The sequence below is a fragment of the Lynx canadensis genome, chromosome C2 (assembly GCF_007474595.2).
Source record: "Lynx canadensis isolate LIC74 chromosome C2, mLynCan4.pri.v2, whole genome shotgun sequence".
NCBI classification, from domain to species: Eukaryota; Metazoa; Chordata; class Mammalia; order Carnivora; family Felidae; genus Lynx; species Lynx canadensis.
The window spans coordinates 99,040,982-99,061,645 of record NC_044311.2 but is presented as its reverse complement, the minus strand read 5'-3'; the positions used below and the strand labels follow the sequence as shown (position 1 = coordinate 99,061,645).

The 20,664-nt window shown below is 39.0% G+C and overlaps 1 protein-coding gene across 5 annotated transcripts in view; it reads left to right on the top strand.

The window, feature by feature from the left end:
• SIDT1 (SID1 transmembrane family member 1) overlaps positions 1–20,664 on the top strand; it is a 114,850-nt gene that overhangs the window by 34,690 nt on the left and 59,496 nt on the right. For all 5 annotated transcript variants that reach the window (XR_004344095.1, XM_032594754.1, XM_030330067.2 and 2 more), the window contains exons 2-4: positions 7,667–7,788; positions 8,808–8,978; positions 17,882–17,927. Coding sequence is in view for 4 of the 5 variants with exons in the window: in XM_032594754.1 (XP_032450645.1) it covers positions 7,667–7,788; positions 8,808–8,978; positions 17,882–17,927 (339 nt within the window). In the remaining variant the exon portion in view is untranslated. The remainder of the gene's footprint in view (positions 1–7,666; positions 7,789–8,807; positions 8,979–17,881; positions 17,928–20,664) is intronic.

Sequence of the window (20,664 nt, the reverse complement as noted above, 5' to 3'; positions counted from 1 at the left end):
TTCACTGTGAAATCAAGAAACTATAAACACCATGAATGAAGGAAAGAAATGAGCCATAGAATAGGAGATGTTATTGGTACATATATAACAGACAAAACATCAGGAACGTGAACAATATAGAACTCACAGAAAAACAGAACAACCCAACAGAAAAATAGGTAAAGGATATATATGAAGAGCAACTGCAGAGGTGAAGAATGACCGAAGAATATGTGTAAAGATGTTTAGCCCTCTACACTCACAGAAAGGTAAAGCCTCAAAAGTATGATACCACATTTTCAAGGATGCAGAGAAACAGGAACTCTTTTTTTTTTTTTTTAAATTTTTTTTTCAACGTTTATTTATTTTTGGGACAGAGACAGACAGAGCATGAACGGGGGAGGGGCAGAGAGAGAGGGAGACACAGAATCGGAAACAGGCTCCAGGCTCCGAGCCATCAGCCCAGAGCCCGACGCGGGGCTCGAACTCACGGACCGCGAGATCGTGACCTGGCTGAAGCCGGACGCTTAACCGACTGCGCCACCCAGGCGCCCAAAGAAACAGGAACTCTTGCATATCGCTTATGAAAATGTTATTTAGTACAACCACTTCAGAGGGCAAGTTGGCAATCTCTGCTAAAGCTGAATATGGGTTCACATTACATGCCAGCATTTCCACTAAGTTTATACCCAAGAAGAACCCTCTTACATAAGCACAAGGAATTATGAATAAGAATGAAATGAATAAACTATGATATGGACCAGTATGGGTCACTCTGAAGAATGTCAATTGAGAGAAAGAGCAGGTTGCTGAAGAATACATACTGCGTGATCTCATTTACATAAACTTTGTAAACAAGCAAAACCTTTATTTCTATCTATCTACCTATCTATCTATCTACCTATCATCCATCTGTAGTAAAATATACATACACAGAAGTGATAAGCACCAAATTTAAGATTATTGTTTTCAAGGTATACCTGGCTGGCTCAGTCGGTTAAACATCTGACTCCTGGTTTCAGCTCAGGTCATGATCTCATGCTTCTTGGGTTCAAGCCCCGCATCAGACTCTGTGCTGACAGTGTGGAGTCTGCTTGGGATTCTCTCTCTCCTCTTCTCAGTGCACTTCTCCTGCTCACTCTCTCAAAATAAAAAAAAAAAAATAAGCATTAAAAAAAAAAAAGGTAACTGCTGCAGATTCTGTGTCTCCCTCTCTCTGACCCTCCCCCGTTCATGCTCTGTCTCTCTCTGTCTCAAAAATAAATAAACATTAAAAAAAAAAAGATTGCCTTTAGTATGCCCACTTCATATCCCAGTGCTCTTAACTCAGGGGATGTTTGATGAATGTTGGTGAGATCGTGGAAGGGTAGCAGGAAAGGGTGGAAAGAAGGAGGGAAGGAAGGAAAGATCAAAGAACCTAAACACTCCCAAGATATACACCTTCTGAAAATAACACAGTTACTAAAACAACACACATTAGGAAAAGCAAATTCTATTTTAGCTATTTTATAAGTAGACTCTGTTTTTCAAGATCACACAGGAAAACAGGGCCATGCTTAATAATGGAAACCAATAATCTCTGATTTATAATCTGATGTTCCAACTAATAAAGCCTACAGCCTCATTAATTTAGCAAAACCAAACCAGATTTTAAATTAAACTCATTTTCATCCTCTTTATGCAACAGAATTATATTACTTATAATTTTGAACTTTCCCCTATTGACATGTTCCAAAAGATTAAATTGGGAGTCTCAAAGCTTTAAGATCTTTCATAATTGTGATCTATATAATATCAGTAATGAGAATACTTAAATAATTTTTCTCCCTTAGCTATAACACAACCCCTTACTTGTAAAAAACATAGAAAGAGGGGCGCCTGGGTGGCTCAGTCGGTTAAGCGGCCGACTTCGGCTCAGGTCATGATCTCGCCGTCCGTGAGTTCGAGCCCCGCGTCGGGCTCTATGCTGACAGCTCAGAGCCTGGAGCCTGTTTCAGATTCTGTGTCTCCCTCTCTCTGACCCTCCCCTGTTCATACTCTGTCTCTTCCTGTCTCAAAAATAAATAAAACGTTAAAAAAAAATTAAAAAAACATAGAAAGAAAATAAGATATATATATACACTGTATATATATACACAGTATATATGCATATACTGTGTATATATATACTGTGTATATATATATATATATATATATATATATATATATATACTGTGTGTGTGTGTATATATATGTGTATATATATATATATATATATATATATATATATATATATACATACAGTACCCCCCCCCTTATCTGTGGTTTCACTTTCCACAATTTTGGTTACCCATGGTCAACCACAGTCCAGAAGCAGATAATTCTCCTTCTGACATATGGTCAGAAAGTCCACAGTAACCTAATACTATGTCATGATGCCTACGTCATTCGTGTCAAGTAATCTCATCATGTGAGAATTTTATCCTCTTACATCATCGCAAGAAGGGTGTGTACAGTAGAGTAGGATATTTTGAGTCACAGAGAGACCACATTCATGTAACTTTTATTACAATTATTGTTATATTGTTCTATTTTATTATTAGGTATTGTTATCAATCTCTTACTGTGCCTAATGTATAAACTTTATCATAAGTGTGTATGTGTGGGAAAAAGATGCTATAATAGGGTTTGGTACTATCTGCAGTTTTTGGCATTCACTGCAGGTCTTGGAACATAGGCCCCATGGGCAAGGGGGGAGCACTGCCAGGTGCTCACGACAACAGAAAAAAAAGCAATAGGAGGGAAAATCTTGGCTCATAAGAATGATCTGTTACAAGGTGTCATGATCCATTATGCATGGTCAACACTGTCCTTCATTCACTTTTGCCTTTACATGGCTTATTTCACTGCTGCAAATATAATCCAATCTTCTCAGTTGTGTGTTAGCCTCTGAAAAAGCAAAGCAATATTTCAACAGGACTCTTTATCCCTTCCTGGTGGCAATGCGTTATTTATTTGTCTCAAAAAAAAAACTGCCCAGTTCAATCTCCTACTCTATTTTTCTGCAATTTATTATGTCAGTATCTCTGAGTTTGTCTTTATTATAATTAGTAAGATCATTATTAAATAATACAAAAGTAAGTGGATTACAAGAGCCAGACAAGGAATAAAATTAGGGTGTGGCAATGAGCAGTGAATGGGGTAACCATGGTGGTGATACATCTGTTCTCCCTACAGACTTCCTTCCTTCCAACCCAGTTTTAGCCCCAGATGACACCAGCTTCCAGACATGCTAGTGACATTTGGTGGTCTCAGGGTTGTGCATCTCATAATAATGGGCAGTTGGCAAGTTGCTGACAAATGTGGTCATCCACTAGATGGTTTCGTTGGAACAGTACTTCCCAAAGTGTAGGCTCCAAGTCATGTGCATCAGAATCTCGCAACATGCTTAAGATGCATACTTTTAAGTTCTATTCTTGATCTGCTGAATCAGAAATTTATAGGGGTGGGCTTGAGGGATTTGAATGCCAAAAAAGCACGCTAAAATTTAAGAATCACTGTCTTAAAGTGTGAAAAAACAATGGAGGGAAATCCCTTCTGGTACTAAGTACCTAAGAAGGGAAGAGGAGGCTGCATTTCTAGGTCCAGAAAAGGGAGCAGACAGGCTAAAGATGAAGCTTGTCTAGTTCACAGCTTTCCTTAGGTTGTACCTCAGTTCTGACTGCTGTAGATTTAAGCCGCCTAAAAGTGTGCTTTTAAATCATGTGCTGCATGCATAATGCTGTTGAGTGTTCGTATTATGCACCACAAAAGTGAGCTTGCTTCTGAGCTAATTCATTCTGTCAACACTAGGGATACCAAACATAAAGTTTGCACCTTCCTAAAAGAGTGCAGGATGTATTCAGCTGCCTCTGCCTATCGCCTATCGAAACTCCCCTATACATTCCCAGACTGGCTAATGTTGACCCATAGGTAGGGACGTCTTTATGCCCCCATTCAGCAGGAAAAAATTACAGAAGATGAGACCTTCTGCCTCCAGCAACTTTAAAGATTTAAGCGTCAAAATTGTTCAGGGGGGATAGGATGAGGGATCATAAGGTAAGACGAGGGCAAAGCACAAGCAACACCCTCCCCCAGCCCCCGGGTGGGATATGTGTGACATTCCTCAGGCACTCCTGGCTGCCCAAGAACAAAGGAAAGGGGAAAAACAAATGATTAACTGATAGAGATCACTGTCATGCAGGACTGGAGTCTCCATCAGTTTACAATATGTCTTAGTAAATTACAAGAAAAAGGCAATCTTATCAACAGCCTAGTCTCCAGAAACCTATGTACTCTGTTTCCTGGAGCCCCTAGTATCATCCTCCCCTCCATATGATGTGGGTAACAAAGGCAAGAATAAAATTTAAATAACATTAAATTTCCTTATAACCTGCATCCCATTGACAAATACTTGAGACAAACAAAGTATAACATTTCTCCAGGAACTCCCTCCTGTCTTAATGTTAATGCCTTACTAAAGAGAAAACATCCTTAGTTGGAAAATAGCAAGGCGTCCAGTATCTTAGGAGTACTCTTTAGCATATGAAAGTCCTTTTGGAGACCTCCCTTTTGCCTTTACTTCCCCCAACTCTATAGTATATAACTAGTCTTCAAAACCCCAGTGCAGTGCCCACAGTTCCTGTTCCCATGCTTTAATAAAACCATCTTTTTGCACCAAAAAAAAAAAAAATCTAGGCAGGTAAACAGTTAAAATACCATGTGGTTTACAAGGAGGTACTCACACCTACTAGGAGAGTTATAGGCAAGAAGATAGTAACAAGTGTTGGCAAGGATGTGGAGAAATTGAAACACTTATATATTACCAGTAATGTAAATTGCTAGAATGTAAAATGATGAATCTCTTTGGAAAACATTTTGGCAGCTCCTCAAAAAGTAAAACATAGAGTTACCATGCCATGTAACAATTCTACTCCTAGATATACACTCAAAAGAATTAAAAACATATTCATACAAAAACGTGTATATAAATGTTCATAGCAGCATTGTTTGTAACAACCGAAACAGCCAAAAGGTGGCAACAACCAAAATGTCCATAAACTAAAAAATATATTTAAAAAATGTGGGATATGCATACAATGGAGTATCATTTAGCAATAAAAGAGATGAAGCATTGATGCATGCTACAACATGGAAGAACATTGAGAACATCATGCTATGTGAAATAAGCCAAATACAAAAGAGCATATAATATTCCATAAGTCCAGAATAGGTAAATTCATAGAGACAAAAATCAGTTTAATAGTTACCAGGGATTAGGGGAAAGAGGGAGTGAGGAGTCATTGCCATGAGTACAGGCTTCTCTTTGGAGTGATGAAATATTCTGGAAGTAAATAGTGGTGATGGTTGTATAATTCTGTGAATACTGAATTGTACACCTTAAGAGTGGGTTGTGTGGTGTGTGAATTATAGCTCAATTTTAAAAGTGATGGAAGAAGTGTCCAAGAAAAAAATAATAATTGACTACATGAAAAAAAATGCTTTGTTGTTGTCTATAGGGAAAACTCACTTCCATTTTCTTCTATTCAATACTTCTGATACCAAATGGGTGGATTTTCCACACATCAGGTAACACTGTGACACCAGCTGGGTGTCCTGCAGTTCAGTTCAGGTCTAGCTGGTTTCAGCATCAGATCTCAGAGGTTAAGGGCTCAGTCCCACAAGGCTGCCCATCGCCTCATTTAAGATGTCAGTTGCATGGCATCTGGGTGGCTCATTTGGTTAAGCACCCAACTCTAGATTTTGGCTCAGGTCATGAGCTCACGGTTCATGAGATCAAGCCCTGGGTCGGGCTCTGCCTTGACAGTGTGGAGCCTGCTTGGGATTCTCTCTCTCCCTCTCTCTGCCCCTCCCCTGATTGAATGCACATTTACATGCGCGCTCTCTTTCAAAATAAATAAACTTTAAAAAAAAAGATGCCAATTGCACATCCAGGTGTTGGGGTAAATCAGAAAATTCCCAGAGCCACTAAAGGCCTTTTCATATAGGAGGATGCCAAGATGGAATTGACATCTGAGGGGGCAGAGTCCTAGGGATAAGCCTAGCTAAGGTACTGTTGATGAGGAGATAAACTACGAGAACTATGACAGCATCATTGTAACGGGGAGAGTCTGGATATGGACAGAGTGAAGGAGGTAGAAGCAATAAAACTTGATGACCTATTGACTGAGAAAAGCTAAAGAAGTAGGAATCAAGGATGACTCTCATCAAATGGTTGTCATTAGATGAAATGGCTGCATGCTGAGGCCGTTCAAGAAGCAAAGAAATTTAGAGGAAATTAAAGATGAAGAGAATGATAGATTCCATTTCTGACAGGTTGAGATTGGGGTGCCTATGGAACATCCAGAACTTAGGAAGGAGGTCTGCACTAGAGGTAGGGTGTTGGCATTTATCGGCTGCACCATAACTTCCATGGAAACATGTAGAGTTTAGGCACAAGGAAATGTTCCCTTCATGAGCAAGTGCTTCTTATCAAATTAATTACTCTTGGACTGTTTCAACATTAAAATAGCAAAGTGGTTTAATGAAGAATGATATAAGAGAACCAAAGAGTAGCATATGATATCCATGTGGTTCTGCTTCCCCTCAACTTTCATTTTTTTTCAAGTTGATTTATTTATTTTGAGAGAGAGTGTGTGCATGGGAAGGGAAGAGGCAAAGAGGAAGAGGGAGAGAATGCCAAGCAGACTCTGCAGTCAGCACAGAGCCCAGTTCAAGGCTCCATGTCACGAACTGTGAGATCATGACCTGAGCCAAAACTGAGAGTCTGGCACTAAACCAACTGAGCCACCCAGGTGCCCCCCAATTTCTGTTTTCAGTATGTATAGTTCTTCAGGGTTTAAATGCAAGATTTTCTTGTTTCATTTCTTCTTCCCAATAAAGAAGCTTTCAAGAGAACACTAAGGCTTTCATACAACATTGGGGTGGTGGGGGGAGTCTCATGTGAAAGATCAAGTTTTACTTTTTCTTTCTTACCTTGTCTTTTTTCTATTTTGTTCTTTCCATTTAGCCTATGGTATTATAAAAACTGAAGGAAAACACCAAAACTATCTAGATCGAGGGCCACAGTTCAATTTTCTGTCTTTAAAACAGCATTGATAGTGTTAAATCCTTGGGTTGAAATGCGTATTCAGAAGGAACCATGGAGCTGCTGATGTAGAAAAGCATTTTGTCTAAGGGATTGATTTATGCCTCGAAGCAGGGCAAAGAGAAGAATTCTCAGCCCCTATGGTATCTGTTGCTAGGGGAGCATCAGGCCATCTGCTAGGCTTGAATAAAACGTGGCAATAACATTTTGGATTAAAGCACAGAATGATTTTCCAAAAACAAAATTAAAGTTTGTCAGCAATTGAGGAGCTTGTAGGTCTTTTTTTTTTTAAGGTATTTGAATCTGTAGTGTTTATATTCAATTTCTTTTTCTCTTGTGGACTTATTCCCAAAACCTTGTATTGACTGCCCAATTCGAAATATTCAGCCTGCCATTTGAAGCTTCCAGAATCTGGTTTCACCCAAGATGATGTCAGGTAGCAGCTATGATAAATATGCTGTGTGTGTGTGTGTGTGTGTGTGTGTGTGAGAGAGAGAGAGAGAGAGAGAGAGAGAGAGAGAGAGAGATTTACTTTATCCCACTCTCTGCCCTGGCTCCCAGGTGAATGCTGTGCGGGTATATGTGAACAGTTCCTCCGAGAACCTTGACTACCCAGTCCTCGTTGTGGTTCGCCAGCAAAAAGCAGTGCTGTCCTGGCAGGTTCCTCTGCTCTTCCAAGGACTGTAAGTGGATCTTCTCCTGGACAATTTCACATTTGGTTTCTTTCAGTGATTTAGACCTTAATTGGTATTTTCCCTAGTAAAGACAAATCAGGCTTTTGGAATGCTGACATTGTATGCTAAGGGCAAATAATGATCATGCACATAGCCTGACCGTTTCGAGCATGTTCAACTTCCATCCTCTTAGAATTCAGATAAACTCTCTGCCTAGATTTGTAGCACCTGGAAGAACTTTTAGCATTTTGATTATATCCAGAATATTCTATAGCTCTGGGTCAGTGGATTATCCACTAAGGATAGGGTTAGGCTCATCAGTCAACGTAAATGAGTAACACCTCCTCCATTCTTCAGAATGCCCACAGAGTATGCATTCTTCATTCCATAGTATTTATTAAGCACTACTAAGTTCTAGAGCTAAGAATACAGCAGTGGGAGGTGGGGGGAAGAAAAACAAAATCCCTGCCTTCAGGAAGTTTATATTTTTGCAGAGAAACTATGTAAGGTACTATATAGCACTACTAAGAAAAAAACCAGAAGACATTCAGACATATGTACATAGTATGGTGTTAAATCATTTTTAGTGGCTGAGTAATTTGAGAATCAAAATAGTCACTCTCACAGCCTTGACTTGGGCTCTGGGGCGCTTTTTTTTATGTTCCATTCAGTGAAAGCTTGAGTAGAAATATGAAATCAACTGGTTGTTTTACCAGGACAGTTTCCCCTTCAAAATGTGGTATATTTTCCTCCTTGAATTAGGAAGATCATTGAGTATAATGTAGGCATGACTGAATTGAACTGGCCAGCACTGAGAAGTACTCAAATCCCTGTTATCACATCACACAAGCTTATGCCAAAGACACTCGTTCTAAATCACTATCAATAGGTCCAGTCTGAAATTCAAAACATAAGGACTCAAAAACAAATTTGGAGAGAAATGAAATAAGATCGGCTTTTTTCCCTGCATGTTCACTGAGTCTCTTTCTCTTGTTTTTGCTGGTTTTTCCTTCCATTGGCTGCTACAGATACCAGAGGAGTTACAACTACCAGGAAGTGAGCCGCACCTTATGTCCCTCCGAAGCAACCAATGAAACAGGACCTCTGGAGCAACTGATATTTGTAGATGTAGCCTCCATGGCACCCCTGGGGGCCCAGTACAAACTGCTGGTTACCAAGATCCAGCACTTCCAGCTACAGTAAGCAGGACTTATTGTGGCCTTTCTCTATTCATTTGTCTGCTGCTGCTGTGCTTGGGCATGCTCAATCCACTTTCCAAGTCAGCACTCAAGAAGGAAATTATTCACTTGGCGTCTTGTCTGAGAACCTTCTGAACTCACCTACTCACAGCTGGGCAGCAGGGCCATAATCTGTGCAACAGGGAAGCAGTAGGGACTGGTGCAGAGGGGAACAGTGCTTGACATCATAGGTGTATCTGTTCTCAGGGATCTGTGAGGACCCCGTCTGTCTGTAGTCCAAGAAAGAGGCCCTGGTGACCAGGTACTTTTGCATTATGCATCATTTCCACTCTCCTGAAGGATTTTATTCTAAGGAATACCTTAACCTATTTTTCTTGTCCTTACTGGTAGGGATGTGTACAGGTAGAAAATAATGTTATGTGGCTTTGTCCTTTGTGCAAAAACTCATGGTAATTTCCTCCTTCTCCTTGCACTACCATCCTTTGAAACCAAAATCAGTTGGGATTCACCATCTCAAACTGTTCATCTTAGACATACATATAATAAAGTCAATTGGGGGAAATTATCTCCAAGGGATCTGTTCTCTTCCAAGGGTACCTTTTGTAAAATATTGCATAAATCTGTGTGAATACTTAAGCAGAAAGACTAAGGTCATTCCTTAATAAGGCCAGAAAGTTCAGGGATTTTCTGCCTCATTCTCTTCTAAGACTAAGGCTTCTCAAGGGTTCAGACCACTTCCTCTTCTCTGTTTTAAATAAATTTCAAAAGAAAATATTGTTAAATTTATTATATTAAAATTAGAATTTTACTCATCAAAATGTTTCACTAAGAGAACAAAAAGATAAATCATAGACTAAAAGACACATAACTGTAAAGGGTTCATTGCAGGATATATAAAGAACTTCTACAAATCAATAAGAAAAAACAGGCAAGTTCTTGCCTGCTCCCCCCATTATCACCCACCCTTCTGTGGTTCTGGCTTCTTACAGGGAATAATCTTGGAACTGATGAGTTTGGGTACCGCTGAAGATGGAGACTGGCACCCAGGTGTGTGCAAGCCTATGTGGCCATAGGGCCAGACTCAGCTTCACTGGAACAATATGTTTTCTGAGAAAAAAATGAGGAGATCTCAGGGGCAGAAACTATACTGGAGGAAAAAAAAAATCCTGTGACCTAGACTTCTCGCTAGAACTTTGAAACAGAGAGTGAAGAGTCTCAGGAATTGAATCAATGTTTATATTTACCCAATGAAAAAAATATATATAATATAAACAGACTCAAATATGCCAAGAAAAAGACTAAGAATGTCAATGAGATTTAGAAAAAAAAAAGGAAACTATGTGTTGCTTACAAGAGTACAACCTTAAATAAAAGAATATATAAACGTAAATAAAAGGATAGTAAAAGAAATATACTAATACTAACCAAGAGAAAGTTTGGTTACATAAATTTGTATATATCATATTTATCATATTTGTATATATCATATTTGTAGTATATCATATTTACAAGATATTCCTTAATGCAAGAAGCATTACTGAAGATAGCGGGGACAGTTCATATTTCTAAAAGAATCAATTCTAAATTTATATGCACCTGCTAACATGACTTCATAATATACAAACAAAAATTTCAGAATGAAAATAATGGGACTAATTTGCAATTGCAGAGATTTCTCTATAGATAATAGAATAAATAGACCAAAACATAATTAGATAGAACAGGCATTGGCAATCTATGGCCCACAGACTGGCCACTGGGTTTTGTAACTAGAGTTTTACAGGAACATAGCTGCACCCATTCATTTACTCATTGTCTCTGGCTGCTTTCATACTACAATGACAAAGGTGAGTAGTTGGTTTGGAGGCATTATGGCCTGGAAGCCTAAGATATTTGCTATCTAGCCCTTTAAGATATAAAGAGCAAGTGAATATGAACAACTAGCTTGAACAAATTAATGTATTTAGGAAACTGTATCTCAAAATGATAGAAAGCCTAACCTTTTCAGGTGCACATGCAACATTTACCAGTTGCCAAGCTCTAATGCATGTCTTGATAGATAGATTTAAAAGGACCGAAATCCTGTATATGGAATTGAGGTAGAAATCACCTACAAGATGATATCTATAAAAGTCTCCAAATGTTTGGAAATTAAGTAGCTTACTTCTAAATAAATTATGAGTCAAAGAGTAATTACCATAAAAATTAGAAAATATTTAGAAAAAAATGATAATGAAAATATGACATATCCAAACTTCTGGGATGCAACTAAGCACTGCTTAGAGGCAAATGGATAGCTTCAAATGTATATGTTAAGAAAGAAGGATGGCTGAAAATCAGAATGGTAAGTGTCCATTTCAAGAAGTTAGAAAATAAAACTCAAAGAAAGTAAAAGAAAGTAATAAAATAAGAGCATAAAACAATGAAATAGAGAACAAATCAACAGTGGACAGAACCAACCAAATCACAAGTCAATTATTTGAAATGACTAGTATTATTTTTATACCTGTTTTTTAAAATATAATAAAGCAAGCCCATTGGAAAAAAAATAAGCAAGAGAGCTTAACAGACACTTTACCAAAGAAGGTATCCAAATGGTCCTAAAACCCAACCTTATCAGCTACCAAATTAAAACTATAAGGAGATTTCCCTACACATACCAATTTCTATAATTTGTGAAGACTGACAATGCAATTTCACACCTACTTATTATAAACCCAACTCCTAAATATATAATTGTCCTATTCATCCCAGGGAATACTCTACAACAATAAAAATGAACAAACCGTTGCTGTACCTAGCAACATGGATAACTCTCACAAACACAATGTTAAGCAAAAGACACCAGACAAAGGGAATACATACTGTTTCGTTCCATTTATATGAAGTTTAAAAACAGGCAAAACTATTCTGTAATATTGGAAGTCAGGATAGTGGTAACTTTGAAGAGGAAAGAGGAAGTATATGGTTGTTTACCTGGTGAGGATTCGTTCAGATACATATTTATGACTTGTGCTTTTTTCATATGTTTTTTATGCTTCAATAAAAAGATTAATTTTTTTAAGTCAGAATATTTACAAATAGTATATAATACTTCTGCAGTTTATTTTTGTAATCAGAATGTTTTGTTCTATTATAAATCTCACCTTAACTTTTCTAAGGCAGTTTATAAAGAAGTCGATAGCCAGTAGAGTTGCTAATAGGAATCGGATATTTACCTTGGTCTTCTGTGCAGCTCTTGACAATGTGTGCCCATAGCAATGGATGGACAGATGGAGGAGTGAATGGTCAGAAGGATGGAGGAGTAGTCACAGCATTTTTTCCAAGTCCCTCCATTAATTTTGGTGTAGAAAAAAGTGACATGGTAATTTCAAGAGCAGAAAACTCTCACTCCCCAAAAAAAAACAGAAAAAGACAGAAAAAGTTTCTCTGATAGACAAAATCCACCCAGATCAACTAAGTCAGAGTTTCTAGGAGGGAGGTTTGAGCATTAGTATATATAATTTTAAAGTTCCCCTGGTGATTCTAATGTGTAGCCAGAGTTAAGAACCACTACCTCTAAGCAATTTCTAAATATGGTGCTTACATTTAATGATTTTAATACTTAACTATTTATGATATTAAACAATGTGGGAATTCACGGTGATACGTTTGAAGGAGGTTGTCGCACATTACTTGAACAGAGTACAGTTTGAACTTCAGAGAAGCATCGCATTTACTGATTGGTTCTGTGTCTTCGACCTGTGACTGTCATCTGGTGGCAGTGTACTTGAATTCTAGGGCTGGTTTTCCTGTGAGGCTAATTAGACCCTTTGGAGAACTGAATTCTGTGAAACTGAAATCATAAGGTCACAGGTCTGCGCAAGTGTTAATGAATGATATGCATGCTGCTGGAACTGCAAATCTGTTCCTTCGTGTTGTTTTCTGCTTCCACCTCTTATCATGTGATGACCTCAGCAACCAGACATTCAGAGCATTTCAAACTGTATGGTTACTAGGGTTTTTATGAGAATAAGATAAGTCTGAGAAGAGATGGTTACTGAAATATGTATGTCTCCTTCTCCTTGGCTCTGGTTTGTCCCACACCAACTTTGCTGGTGACTCAGAAATCCAGAGGATGATGATAACAAGCAGGAGCTGGGGACTGTGGTGAGATCTGAAGTCTAGGTGTTGGGAGAGATGCTGAAAAATCAACTCAAAAAGTCCCAACATGGCAGTTTCTGTTGCAAGTTTTTGAGTGGCACACTAGAAGGTATATGAACCATGTTTCAGGATTTTTTTCTAGAAGCATATATTTTAACAATGAAAGGAACTTTTTTTTTTAAATTTTTTTTTTCAACGTTTTATTTATTTTTGGGACAGAGAGAGACAGAGCATGAACGGGGGAGGGGCAGAGAGAGAGGGAGACACAGAATCCGAAACAGGCTCCAGGCTCTGAGCCATCAGCCCAGAGCCTGACGCGGGGCTCGAACTCACGGACCGCGAGATAATGACCTGGCTGAAGTCGGACGCTTAACCGACTGCGCCACCCAGGTGCCCCTGAAAGGAACTTTTGAAATTGAATCCACTCACCTCATTTTTCCAGATGAGCAAACTGGTGCCCAGAGAGGTTAAGTGACTAATCCAAACACACAGCTAGGAAAGGATAAAATCAGGACTAGATGCTACTTCTGACTCCCAGCTCTGAGCAATTGCCACTATAATATGCTATTTCTACTTTGTGTTTAAAGCTGTCCTCCCAATGTTTATGTGGCCCTAAATATATTTCTCAATTCCATGAAGCATTTATTTCAATTGAGCCTTAAAAATAAAATTCTGTCTTAAAGCATTACTCCCTGCCATCCAGCTATCCCTCACTCATGTTGCGGAGTGTGAAGTCGCAGACAGGGAGGAGCAGGAGACTGTTGGAGCAGGCAGGCACCTGATCATGGGCTGGGCGGAGCTCAGAAGGAGCGTGAAGAAATTCTGGCAGTTGTCTAAGTCGGAATGGTTGCGTGGAGGATTTGAAGGGGACGAAACTGGATGCAGAAAATTGAAGGTGGATGCAGCAGTCAAGATAATAATGAGATGAGTGGAAGAATTTAGAGGTGACATTGACAAAACTTGATGGGGTATGAGGAGTAAGGGAAATGGGAGAGTCAAGGGTGGCCTGCTACCCCATAAAAGGTCACTAAGGGAAAATGAGAATGCTGAGGAAGGAAGGAAGAGAGGATAAGTTCAGTCTGGGACATGTTGAACGTGACGTACAGATGCTTGGCAGGGTGTTGGATACACAGCAACATGATGCTCAGAAGTAAGGTCTGGCTTACAGAGAGCAGCCTGAGTAGAAGTGCTTCAAGGAGGCAGGCCCACGGTGCCTGAAGTGGAATAAGAGGAGACAGGGTGGAGACACGGGTAGCAGTACCCAATCCTTGATTTTGAGATCTTCTCTGCTTAACCAGGGAGTTTGGACTTCACCTTTCAGGTTACAGGAGCCACTAAAGGATTTCAAGCAATGGAATAAGATAAACAAATTTGATTTTTAGAGATGAATTTAGTAGTCACGTGGAAGATGAACTGGAGAGAGGAGAGGGCAGGGACATATAGACAAATGAAAAGTTATTTGAGTAGAGAAGAATAAACAATGATTAGGGACTGAATGTGTTATAGCAGCAATAAAGTTGTCAGGGAGAAAAGGGGTTAAGTAATATACATAAGGATAATTCACAAATTCAAAAAATACATGTGGCAGAATAAAAAATATATAGTCCTATATGAGTACCTGCAGCCTTTGACCCTCCTCCAGTCTTCTAATCAAGGATTTGAGTCTGTGTTGAGAGAGTTTTGAGTGAGATAGTTCAGCTACCAAGCTGTGAAAAGTGGTAGATTTTTTTGAGAAAATAGGTAAGTGAAGAGGCTTTTAGACCATTTGGTCATGTGTCACACTAGGTAATCACCCTTAAGTATTTGAGGGTAGACCACAGTAATGATTTCCGTTACTTTTCCAATTGTTTTCTTAGTGAATGCTATATTGGGCAAAGATAGTGCTTCAGGTGGGTCAGGTGCATCCAGGTTACATTTACACTAAGAGTAAGACTTGGTGATGAATCAAATGTGGAAGTCAATAAAAAGGGAATCCAAGATGACTCCAGCAATGATGTCAGAAGTCTGGTGAGGTTTCCTACCAAAGAGACCTAGTGGCTCAGGAACAGGGAAATTACAGCACATTCCATTTTGATTACGTGCAGTTTGAATGTTTGAGGGATAGCCATGTGCAGAAGCCCAGCAGATAATTACTCCTCCATGACTGGAGTTCACGTGATAGCCCTGGGCTGGACATGGAAACCCAAGATTCACTGACATTTGTATGGATTTTGTGGCAATTGAATATACATTTAATATATAGTAATTAAATATAATGTTTACTATTATATTAATGACAAAGTATTAAATATAATATGTAATATATAATATTTAATTGCCATTATATATTGTATAGATATATAATGTACATGGCTAAGGAAAATGAGAAGGTCAAGAATGGGACTGTGGGGAACGTACTTATGTAAGGGGTCATCTGAGAAACAGAACTATCACAAGAAGCTGAGTAGGAATAGCCAAATGTGTGAGAGAAAACCCAAGGAAAGCAGGTGTCACATAGCCCAAGGGAGGAAAGTTTCAAGGCAGAGGGAGTGGTCGTCAGAGTCAAATGTCACAGACAGGTAAAGTTAAGGATGAAGTCACTGGCTTTAGCAATTAGGAGGCGACTTACCCTCAGCAAAGGCAACTTCAGGGGGATGGTGGGAAAAGAATCCTGATGGCAGTGGGGAGAGGAAAAAACAAATGAGGGATGAGAGCGGAATACTATTTTAAGAAGCTAGTTTGTGAAGGAGAGGGAGGATATAAATGACATCAAAGGAGCAAAATATAGGAAAAAGGGAGGCATTTTGTTGGGGCGTTTTTGTTTACTATTTATTTTGAAAGTGGTTGAGATTTTAGTATATTTATAAACCAAGAGTGTATAAAATTTATAGGACTGTTGAATTTTGTAGAAGCAGAGTCCCAGAGGAGGGAAGAAAGGATAGGATGTAGCACATCCATTCAGAGTTTGTACTTCTACTTAGACCAGAGCGATGAGCTGAAGGGTTACACATGACCAGAAGGTGGGTGGAAGGGTTGGGGTGAGCGAAGGGAGTTCATAACAGATGGCAGTAAGGAGATAACAGGGAATGATATTCTGAAGTCCATAGTCCAAATGAAGAATAGGGCATAATTTCCTTCAACAAACAAAGTGGGGGTTTTGCACGCCCACTGGGCTCTGTGCCAGGGGCTGGCTATCCTAAGATGAAGAAGATGTCGTGTATCTCACAGTTCTCTCTGGTACCCACCTCAAAAACTACTTAGCTTTTGTCCCTGCCTGTCTTCCCACCTACCCTTTCTTCCAAACCCCCTTTCTTTTTTCTTCTGTTTTTTTCTTCTTCTCTCGTATGTATCTCTCCTCTCTCTTCTACCTTCTCCATGGGCCTCTCTTCCTCTTCTTTTCCTGCCTCCCTTATTTGCACACCCACCTCTCTTGACACCATCTGGCCTCTTTCTCTCCCCCCCTCCCTCAAACTAACCAAAACAGGGGAACAAAGTCAGCTTTTAGTTTTTATTTATCAAATAAACCTTTGTTTCCTGTGTTGAATTTTTTTAAACAAATAAGTTGAAATGTTTATACCTCTTTCTCTAGAGGTATATGAGAGTCTCAGTTAGCTTTGTTCTGTTGGTTAACGACTCTTGGTTAATTCAACCTCCCCCAGCCTCTGACAGGGCCCATGGGGAAGGAAGCAAAATGTTTCATCTGCAACAGACACGATGTTTATTTTACACACACTGTTGACTCTATGAGAAAGAGAGGACTTAAATGTGATAGTCTTAAAGAAAACAATGTTTTGGAAGTTTGTATGTGATTATACTGGTAAAGAAAACATAAAGGACAAGGGGAAAAAATCGTATCGATGCCCATACTTTCAGAGTATAAAAAAGAAATTCCTGGCCAAAGAATACTGGTTGCATCTGGAAATCTCATGCTGTCTGTTGCTAGCCAAGAAAATCAGTGTCGTTTTCCTTCCCCTGACCTGGCAACGAACAGAATTGAAGGCCCCATGTTGCCCTGGTAATAGCAGATGACACAACACTACCCAGCCACGCACGGCACCAGGGTCCTGACTCTGGTTGTGGAATCTCAGGATCAAACGCACAACTAGATTTGGCTTCGTTAGCTGACTTAGAGCCACAAGTTTTCCACTGTGCTTCAGCAGAATGAATCCTTGACACTGATAATATCTGTTGAGAGTAAATACATACACATTGCACCCATTGTTAAATTCTGAGCCCAGTCTGCCAACAGCCTAAAATCGTTGGTCGTTAAATTTAGAAACAGTGCTCAAGTTTTATGACTTCTAAACAACACCTCCAATTATAAACCTCTTGTTAAATGTCTTGACATGTCCTTTATAAAGGAACCTTTAATAAGGTTTTTAAAACTGTTTTACTTTTTTAAAAGGAAAACTAGCAGTGGGGAGAAAGACTTGTTAGAGAGCACCGAGGGATGAAGCTGGGAAGGGCCCCAGAAGAAGTTCAGGCTCAGGTTCCCCAAAATTCAGGCCAAACAAAGTAATTATTTCCATAGGCATGACATCATGGGTATATAGAGACATAAAATTGATCCCTCCCTGGTTTGATCATTCTTAAGAGTTGAAACCAAGTCCCCATGCAGTTTACTTGGTCAGTTTGACAGGACTAGAATTCCTTTCACAAAGAGTAAGGCTCTCCTTGCATCTAGTTTAGGGTGGTTTTCTTTTACATAAATATTTTTTGCTTGCTAACTTAGCTTTTCTCTCACTTTTCCCCCTTTTCTTTCTCCCACTTACATTTCTCAGGACAAATGTTGCCTTTCACTTCACTGCCAGCCCCTCTCAACCTCAGGTAAGTGAAGCATTTCAAGGTTATCATGATTCTACCTACTGACATTACCCAACAAACCCATGGTAATAGGCAGAGTCAGCATGTGGCATTGCCCTTGACCTTTCACAATTTGAGATATATTTGTATTTTTGGAATGTCGTTCATATTACTGGGACTTTAGACACAACATTCGATCTTATCCCCTTAACTGGTGTGAAATGAGAGGCATGACATTTGTTTGCAGATGTTCCTTGGCTCAACTGTTAGCAAACTGTGCATCTATTATGCACCAAGGACAGTACTAGACTGAACTAGGTGCTGAGGATATGATATGAAGAAGATGGAGATATAACTCCTGCCCTTATGAACCTTATTATCAAAATGAGGAGGGACAGGGAGTGGAAGGCCAAACACAAAACAGGTACACAAATAATTAATCAACTGAGAAATACAATAAAAATGGGACATACTTTAATTTCTAGAGTGTTATGGTATAATAGTTTCTCCTGTCATAAAGAGAGAACAGGAATGCTGACATTAGAAGAATTAGATATGTGTGTTGTGCTCTCCATTAAACCATAATCATAAGCAGAATAAATACATGAAAAAAAAATACATGAAAACTTTAAGCTGCTTTTCCATGGACACTTCTAGCTACCTTTTTATTTTTTCACAGCCTCTGAAAGAGTTAAGTCTATGCAATAGCAGGCTTATCACAGATTTATTTAATGTCCCAATATTTATTGTAAATCTTCTGTAGGCTGTAATACAGCTTAGGTCATAAATGGCTACTTAATTTTTGCATTGAATGTATTAAAACTGGAATTAACACAATACATGGATACTGTTTAAATCCATTACAAGCACTTATGTGTTGGTAAATATTTAACAACCAGTTCCCAGAGAGAAACCCCTGATTTGTAGCATTTGCCCATTTCTGTGGTGTAAATACCTCCATTATGGCCAATCTTAAGCTGCCAACATGATGCCCTTGAATACAGAGTTGGGATGAGATGTGCACAATCAGCCCCCAAACCTGTGTGGGCCAACTCCCATGCATCTTTTAAGACTTCAATTTCCCATCAGTGAAGGCCTCCACAGTGCATATATACTGCCACCCAGTGACAAAAGAGGACTACAGGCCCACATGAATTGCCCTCAACATTTATTGGCCACTTAATTCATGAAATATGTGAAAGCACTAGTTGCTAGGTGCAATGGGAGATATCTAAAAAGAGGAAAAACTTACATCCCAACCACACAAATAGTATAGTGTAATAGTGCTGTACGGAGATATACTAAATATGGTAACTAACTGAATGCTGAAATGCACTCTCAGTTTTAGAAAATCAGTGATGAGGGGAGCCTGGGTGGCTCAGTGGGTTAAGCGTCCAACTTTGGCTCTGGTCATGATCTCACGATTCACGAGTTTGAGCCCCATATTGGGCTCTGTGCTGACAACTCAGAGCCTGGAGCCTGCTTCAGATTCTGTATCTCCTTCTCTGTCTGTCCCTCCCCCACTCGCTCTCCGTCTCTCTGTCTCAAAAATAAATCAACATTAAAAATTTTTTTTAAAAAGAAAATCAGTGAGAATTATATATTATAGCTTTCTCTCATTTTAAAAAAGGTATGTAAATATGAAATTCTAAGTAGTTTTATATAAATCTCAAACTAGAGTAAAACATACTTAGAACTAAAAAACAAAATAGAAATTATTTGATATCTATGAAAGTTTTACTTTCCTATTAACTGTTCCCATTTTGACCTAGATTTTATATCCCCTTCAACTGTAGGAAAGATTTTCTATTTATATAAAACCATCCAAATGACTGCACATTCTCACAGAACCTTGATTATCAGATAGAAGCAGGTTACAGAAACTGGGTGGGTAATGAAGACCCAAGATGGTGATTTGTGGCCTAAATTCCAGCCATTGCTTTGGGTACTTGTCATTTGCTTCTTTCTGATTAAAGTAGATTCTCGAGGCAAGGGTCAAAAGTATTTATTTGGGGTTTATGGTAACTTAGAGATAAAGAAGACTGATAATAGTTTGGCAAAAAGAGAAACTTCAGTAGATGTCTGATTTTTGCACAAAACCAACTCCTATAATAAAAAGAAATAGATATGATACTCATTATTGCTAACAGTAATCATAACAATGCTCTTAGGTTACAAAGTTTGGCTTACCTAGGAACCAAGAACACCTCTTGGGAATTGCAGACCATTCACCTTTGGATAGACCTCTGTCTTACATGTATTGAATCAGGGTCCAAGATGAAAGGTCAAAATGAAGTGGGTTCTTAGAAGTGTTGCCATCTGTGACAAGGTGTGAACAGACCTCCAAACAGCAATGTTAATGACATTCCTTAATCTTGAGGTTATTTTTTTCCCCATCAGAAGTCTTTGGATTATTGAAAAATATTCTATTTTTATTCTCTGATTCTCAGAGTAAGGTTAGTAAAGAGGATGTTAGAATTCAAAATTAAGTTTTTACATGTTTTGCCTCTCCTTTAAACTGATAGATTTGTGGTGCCTGGGTGGCTCAGTCGGTTGAGCCTCCAACTTCGGCTCAGGCCATGATCTCAAGGTTCATAAGTTTGAGCCCCACATCAGGTTCTGTGCTGTCAACACAAAGCCTGCTTCGGATCCTTTGCCCCCCACCCCCACCCCAGCTCTACTTCCTGCCCCTCAGCTCTCTCTTTTCTTCTTCTCTCTCAAAAACAAATAAACATTAAAAAAAAAAAAACCTGATAGATTT